At 41.0% G+C, this 7,799-nt stretch overlaps 1 protein-coding gene across 1 annotated transcript; it reads left to right on the plus strand.

The window, feature by feature from the left end:
- Positions 1-1,867: 1,867 nt before the first annotated feature.
- On the plus strand, positions 1,868-7,344 carry COMMD2 (COMM domain containing 2). Its single transcript, XM_075937710.2, has 5 exons — positions 1,868-2,233; positions 2,631-2,708; positions 3,547-3,629; positions 6,023-6,196; positions 6,768-7,344. The coding sequence occupies exons 1-5, from the start codon at positions 2,167-2,169 to the stop codon at positions 6,963-6,965; spliced, it is 600 nt and encodes a 199-aa protein (XP_075793825.1). The 5' UTR covers positions 1,868-2,166; the 3' UTR covers positions 6,966-7,344.
- The last annotated feature ends 455 nt before the right edge of the window (positions 7,345-7,799 follow it).

Below are 7,799 nucleotides of genomic sequence, written 5' to 3' on the forward strand. Positions count from 1 at the left end.
GAGGCTGGGGTGCACCAGCTCCCAGACTGGTAGGGAGTCATCCTTCATATAACCGTGTAACTGCTGAAATTTTCAGCAGTTACATGGTTAGCAAATTACATACATTTTAAAGCCCCTAACTGAAATATGTATGTTGGTCTAGCAACTTATTACATTGTATATTGCCTGTGATTTTGACTTCTCAGCATTTTTCTCAACCAGTGGAAACATGAATCACGCACACAAAACATAATATTGTTTTTGTACAGAATTGTAAAATAAAAATCATTACAATTTCTATTTCTTACATATCTTCTTTTGAAGGCAATGGCATATAGTGTCTTCATGTTCAGTGCTGCACATATATACACTTGTAATTAAAACAAATTGGTGACTACCTTTTTACTATGAATCTAGGATCTGCTCCACCTCCCATTTAAATCTGTGGTAGTTTGTCAGCTCTGGTATGAAAGAATTGGCTCAGTTGTGGTCATACTGCACTAGACTGTGCTTTTTAGGAATTACAATGTCATCAATAAACAAAATAGCCACAAAGATGCATACTGTCATTGTAGAGCTTTGGTAAAATAAAATTCTGATCTATTTTGCTTATATAATTGTTTTTAGCTATTCACAATGATACTATCAGAGCATTATTTTGCAGTTCCTACCCTGTAGTAGATGAGTGATACTGTTTAAACGAAAAGGATTTTCTCCTACTCATTCCAAACAGTCTCTCAGAGCAGTTGGAAACATCCAGAGATTTTAAGAGCAGGTTAGACATACACCTGTCAAGGATGGTCTTGATGGTGCTTGGTCCTACAATGAGTGCAAGAGACTGGACTTGATGACCTCTCAAGATTCCTTCCAGTCTATGATTTCATTTGGAACATTATTTTGTTTATTAATGTTTCCAATAGTTGAAAAATAGACAAAAGGGACAAACGCTTGATAAAGAACATTAGACTCATTGTTTTCCTACTACCCCTTCTGGAGGGGAGAGTGGATCTAGGGATAAGCAAATTGTATGCCTTCACCAGATTTGTTAAAAACTGGAGGTGGAAGGGGGAAATATCTATGGGTGAATTTTAAACTAAATTTGCAAATATTTTACTTGGTTATCTGCTGGCCTTTTCCACTTTTAAGTGACCTTCTTTCCAAATAAAATTGGCCAGCTGTGGGAATTTTAGGATATGTCACATGCAGAAGAGGAAGTACATAGAGCACTAGAAATAAATATTAGTTGCTTTATTCTTTCATTTTTCTTTTGAATAATTTACAGTAAATTGACAGCTAGAAGTGAAGTACAGGTACCTGTCACACAGAAATATTAACAATGTTTGAAACTAGCTAATAGTTAGCTCTGTCCTAATCAGGGCTTGTAGGGTGTTTAGCATGTGTGAAGCTCTGCTGGACTTGATTAACCTCAGTGGGAGTGGAGAATGTTTTGCAGGATCAAGCCTTAACTGTGCTAATTAACAAAACTATAAATCAGTAGTAACACTGAAACGGTTTCCCTAAAACTCTGGGGAGATGTTAACCCACAGAGCCCTGCGCAGATGCCAAATTTGTACCCATAGCTGTATCTGAAAAATGAGCTAGGGATGCAGATACCTGCGGGATTCAAAGCTCATAGCCGCAAATGTGTAGGGTTTCAGATACAAAGTTTGTATCTACATCCAGACCTGCAAAAATGAGCTGCGGATATCCACGCCCATAAACACGAATGCGATATAAAGCAGTTGTCCGCGGACATGCAGGGCTCTATTACTCCGAGCTCTCACGCAGGAGAAACCTGAGCGCCTGGGGACCCACCTGCGGGGGGGTCTGTTAGTCACGGTGCTTGGCCGGGCGGCGGGAGCCCAGCGCTGCGGGGAACACAAGACCCCGCTTCGGGCCCAGCGCGCTCCGGCCAGACTGAGAGCGCCTGGGCTGAACCAGCGGCCGAGTCCCGGGGACCCTCCTCCTGCCGGGAGCCCGGGGCGGAAGGGCCGGGCTGCAGCAGGCGTTGGGGGTTGAACTGCCCCCAGTGGGTCAGGCCTTTCCCCTGCCCCGGAACCCGAGCGCCGGGCTGCGCTGCCGGCCGGAGCGAGCTGCCGGAGCCACCCGACAGGGAGCGGGTCAGCTGACTGCGGGGAGGCGCCGGGGCCGGGGCTGGAGCGGAGCAGGCGGAAGGCCGCGGGCAAGATGCTGCTGGTGCTGTCGGAGGAGCACAAGGAGCACCTGGGCTTCCTGACCCAGGTGGACAGCGCAGGTCCGGCTCGCCCCCCCCCCCCCCCCGGGCTGCCCCGCCCCGCCATCGCCCTTACTCTGCCCTGGGCGGGCTCCCCCCGCCCCCCAGCGGCCCCCAATCCCGCAGCAACGTGGGGTCTGTTGGGGCCGGTCCTGCCTTGGGCAGGGGGCCGGACTCGATGACCTGCTGAGGTCTCTTCCAGCCCTAGGATTCTACCACAGTCGCCCGGTCCCTGGGAGCTGCTGTGGCTAAGGGGGCCCTAAGGACCTTCTGCCGCGGGCACGGCACAGCTCTGCAGGAGGGAGGCCCGGCCGAGGTGTCCCACAAACTGCTCCCTGCCTCCCCACAGGCCCCAGAGTTACCCCAGCTCCGGCGTCAGGCGGGCAGGTTGTGGAGAGTTGATCTCCTTTCGTTTCAGTGGTCGGTGAATTTGGCCGTATCGCGGTGGAGTTCTTAAGGAAAGGCACCAACCCGAAAATCTACGAAGGAGCCGCAAGTAAGAGCGAGAGAAGGGCTGATGGGTAATGCTGCCTAGGACTTTGCTGGACTGAAGGGAATTGTCAGAATTGATTTAAAAGTGAAACTAATTTTAAAAACTAATAAAATCTAAAATAACCACACACAAAAAAGAGAGAGTGATCCACCGTAATAATGTTCTTCCCTGAAAAGGGAGAATTGCCATCGATTCCATGAAATCCACAAGGGATTTGATTGTTGCTGATGATTTCATATGGAAGGGGCTTACATTGTTGAGCAGGAATATAAAATCCAGAAATATCTTTGGGTCAGATGTAACCTCATGATGCCTTAAATAGATGTTACCAATTTGCTATATATACTTAAAATAATTTTCTGTTGCTTCTGAATTTCATTTCCAATTTTTGTTTTATGGTAACACTTTCCTGATTTTCAAAAAATATTTCTCTTTTCTGTTGCTTTGTGAAAGGCCCATCCAACCATCAAGATAAAAATGTCTGCTTAGTAGATTCTAACTTGGAGGTTGAGGAATAAAATTCAAAGGATTATCAAATGCATAAATAAAATCCATATGAAAATGCTACTTTTTAAAATCTTTCATCTATAGGAATCATAAGTTATACTTGTAACTGTGGTTTAAATAATTTAATTGTTTGTGTTGATGTCACGTTAATGCCTTTTCTAAACTCTGCAGGGTTCTTGCAGGTCCCATTGTGACTTACCATGCAATGAGTGCTTAAGTGCTTAAGTCCGTACTAGTTCTGTGGTGCTTTTAAAAATATTTTATTTATTTACATGTCCTATACGTTATAGCCCGGGCCAATACACCTTGTCTTGAATATCTGTTTTCTTTTCAGGAAAACTTAATGTTAGTAGTGACATTATTCAGCATGGAGTAGAAGGATTAACATATCTTCTCACTGAAGGTTCCAAACTCATGGTAAGGATAATGTCCAGACAGTAAATCTGTAGGTAAAAATTTGAAAGGAGTTCTCCAGTTTATTTTATTGGAAAACTAAAGCTCCTATACTATGTGGAAACTCTTAGACAAGGGATCCAAGTTACCAGGTCTTCCACATTCTTGATGATGGGAGATTTGAAGTGTGTGTATAAAAGCAACATCACTTTCACACAGTATTATAATATTAAGAATCCTAAAGCACTGTATATGTCTGTGGTCACCAACCAGTAGATCGCGAGCTACCGGTAGATCTCAGGGGCTCTAAGAGTAGCTCTTGAGCCCGCTCTGAACTGCGCACCTGCACAGTACATTTACATTAGATTTCCTCATGTAATGTAGACGGGGCTTCAAGGAAGGGGCGGGGCAGTAGATCTTCACCTGTTCTGAGACTTAAAAAGTGATCTTGGGTGTAAAAAGGTTGGAGACCAATGGTATATGTGATTCACTTCACTTTGCTTAGAATGTGCCTCTTCAGTGGCTCTGGAGTTAAATTTTTTAAACACTGCATAGCAACAACACACAAAGTAAAGAATGTGAAGAATAATGATTTTAAAATAACTATCCAACTGTAAGTAAAGGAAAACCATGTTGTTTTTTTAAAGTTCTGACACTGTTCAAAAGCTGTACTAAATACATACAGTATTAAATCCTCTAAGTAGGTGTTCTTTATCACTACCTAGGGTACTACTGGTCTGGCCTGATGCTGCTTAGTTTGTGAGGTTTTAATTAAATCACTATAAAAGGTAACAGGCAAATGAGAGAGACAGGGTGCATCTAGACTGGCAAAAACTTGCCAGCTGTCTACACTGGCTGCTTGAATTTGCGCAAGAGCACTGACTTTGTAATATACAAAATCAGTGCTTCTTGCGCAAATACTTTGACGCTCCCGCTCAGGGATAAGCCTTGCGCAAGAATACTTGCGCAAGAGGGCCAGTGTAGACAAGCACCTTAATTTTTTGCGCAAGAAAGCCCGATGGCTAAAATGGCCATTGGAGCTTTTATACGCAAAAGCGCTTCTAGATTGGCATGGATGCTTTTGCGCAAAAGCATCCGTGCCAATCTAGACGCTCTTTTGCGGAAATACTTTTAACGGAAAAACTTTTCCGTTAAAAGTATTTCCGCAAAATCATGCCAGTCTAGATGTAGCTAGTGAGTGTATAAATTGCCTTTCCACTGTGAAGACTATTCAAGAAGTAAGAGGATACTCGAATATTGCAAACGTGAAAGAAGTGGAGCAGGGATAGTTCTACGTTAACTTTCATTCACTTGCATTCTTCTGGTATTGCTTCCAGTTCTTGGAAAAGAGTGAAATATTTTCCTTTGTGAAGTAAGGTTGAAAAATGAAATACATTAGATTGGCAATTTGAGCTTGGGACAGAGCTTGCCATTGAACATTTATAGTATGTGAAAGCTGTTAGTGCAAAAGGAAGACTCTTCTCTCAAGCACATCTCCACTTCCAGAATAACACAAACTGAACCACACCATAAAATAGTGGAGGGCAACCTGCAGTGCATTGGGGTTCTGCGTGTGGCCCACATTACATTTTGTTTACCATTGCCCATGCACAAGGTTGCCAGATTTTGACATGCACTTATTACACACATCATTGGGAGAGCCATGGTCTCCCTCTGCATTCAAAGTACTGCTATGGTTCAGTTGGTACACCCTGCAAATTCTAGGTATGCAAATGCACTTAGGAAAACTACGCTCTCCCAAGAAACCGCTTTGTTTACGACAATCTTACAGCACACTGAGATGGAGGGCTACTTGTGGCCCACTCACAAATCTATGTTGCCCCTCACTACCATAAATCATACATCTAGAAAACCTCTGATCTGGGACTGTCAACGAACAAAGGCCACTCTAGATTAATGAGAGTTCTGGTGATGCATCAGCACCTACATACTTAAACATTTTAGAAATTTCAGAGTACATAATTATTAATTGTAATAGCTGTTAATAGATTTGATACCTAGAAATTGACTACAATCTGTCAAGGTCCAAGAAGTCAGTGTTATGAGCTCCTTCTATTGACACATTATCTGGTTCCTAACTCTTCCAAATAACTGTATCAAAATGATTAAATACAGAGTAATAAGCATATTTGCCCTTTTTAACATATTTGAATTGGTGCATTTGAATGTAATTATTGAAGTTGATATATGTTGATAGCAATATAGTATCAGCATTTATACACTAGTTAACATGTGAGATATTTGATGGGTTCTAGCAATGGAACTCTTCTCTTATATTTCTGTATGAAAGGGATTGTAACTAGGGACTGTAATATATAGATTCAGAGGAACAAGTAACATAATAGCAACAATAGTTGTGTAATTCCTGATTTTCATTCTAAATTGTTAATTTCTAGATTTCTGAGATAGACTTCCAAGACTCTGTGCTTGTTCTGGGATTCTCAGAGGAATTGAACAAATTATTGCTCCAACTTTACCTTGACAACAGAAAGGAAATCAGAAGCATTCTTAGCGAACTGGCACCAAAGCTTCCCAGTTACCACAGTCTTGAATGGAGACTAGATGTTCAGGTAACATATCCTAGTCTTAGTAAGTAATTGAATTTCATGTTAGCACATTTTGGCAGAACAGGTTGTTGTGAAAAATTAAGGTTAATTCAGTTGTCTTAAAATGCTTGAGACCAGCAGTATTTATATAAATATTTATAGATCCTTATTTACCAGTCGGCACTGGAAAGCATCAGGCATTAACCATAGTCTTCATTCATCTTAATGTTGCAAAATAATTGATGTAATTGTTTTATTCACTGTTATAATGTGGAGTTGAGTTCAGAGATTTATATATTAAAGAATAACTTTATTATCCTATTTTGTTTTGTTTTTTTAAGTCTTTGGTGTTGTATATAATGAAGCATTGTCAAAGGATAGCATTGTAAAAAACAAATTAAATCAAACTGCAATCTAAGAATGATAAAACTGGATACAGATATAAAGGGTAAACATGTCATTCTATGAATAAAGTTGTAGAAGTGGTCTGAGTTTTGAATATGATACTTGGATTCCTAGCATATTTCTTTGTTTTAACTCTTACTGTTTTTTCCCCTACTTCTCCATATCATCTTATTTGAACGTCTCCATACAGCTTGCCAGCAGAAGTTTGAGACAACAAATTAAACCAGCTGTCACTGTAAAGCTACACCTTGATCAAAATGGAGAACAGACAACCAAAATATTACAAACTGACCCTGCTACTCTGGTTCACCTAATTCAGCAATTGGAGCAAGCCTTGGGGGAAATGAAAACAAATCACTGTAGGCGAATAGTGCGCAACATCAAATAACATTAATTTGTGACTTATCTCATTAAGTAATTTGTGAAACAGAAGCAGAAAACAATGTTCACAGATACATTTTGAGGAAAATAAACATCTGGATCAGATGAAATGCTTTCCTGTGCCAGGATCTTGAGCCAGTAGTTACAGGCCAAACTTCCTTTGGTGCTAACTTTCCGCAGCTGCCTGAGGTGACCTGGATAATTATCTTGTGCTTTAAGTCCATATATAGAAATTAGTGTGGTCAGGTCTACATTAGTTAACTCTCCTGAGTGAGCTTTTCTAACATTAAATCAATGTAATATAAAGTTGTGTATTAATTATGTTTATCAAGCAACTTTTTTGTGTGTTCCTTCATAAAATAAAAAAATACACTTAAGCTGCGAAAGACTGATATTTTACAGGATTGGTCTTCCATAATTATGCTTCTAGAACCAATGAATTCTTGTCATAGTTTCTGTTAGTGGCTTCCAGAATGCTTTTTGAAGTGGTGGTAGTAAATTCTTTAGTGCTCCCTATCTCATCAGAGTCACATTATAGACAAAATCATTTGTTTGTTTTAGATAGCATTTCCTATGTTTCTGGTTAGACTTGCAAATGAGAGTGCACTTTTAAGTTAAATTTTTGTTAGCCAAAGCACTCTACTACTGTTGATCTTTCTGTAAAGATGTGTAATATGGTAGCACTGCCTTGACTATCGTAAAAGCGGCGAGGAGTCCTGTGGCACCTTATAGATTAACTGAAGTGTTGGAGCATAAGCTTTCGTGGGCAAAGACCCACTTCGTCAGATGCACAAAGTGGGTCTTTGCCCACAAAAGCTTACGCTCCAACACTTCAGTTAGT

Source organism: Pelodiscus sinensis, chromosome 10, assembly GCF_052426305.1.
Source record: "Pelodiscus sinensis isolate ZL-2025 chromosome 10, ASM5242630v1, whole genome shotgun sequence".
In the NCBI taxonomy this organism is placed as follows: Eukaryota; Metazoa; Chordata; order Testudines; family Trionychidae; genus Pelodiscus; species Pelodiscus sinensis.

Bases quoted from the DNA above. Each gene is read 5' to 3' on its own strand.
- COMMD2 (XM_075937710.2), top strand. From the start codon at position 2,167: ATGCTGCTGGTGCTGTCGGAGGAGCACAAGGAGCACCTGGGCTTCCTG. The intron at 2,709-3,546 runs GTAAGAGCGAGA...TTTTCTTTTCAG, and splicing joins AATCTACGAAGGAGCCGCAA to GAAAACTTAATGTTAGTAGT. The intron at 6,197-6,767 runs GTAACATATCCT...GTCTCCATACAG, and splicing joins AATGGAGACTAGATGTTCAG to CTTGCCAGCAGAAGTTTGAG.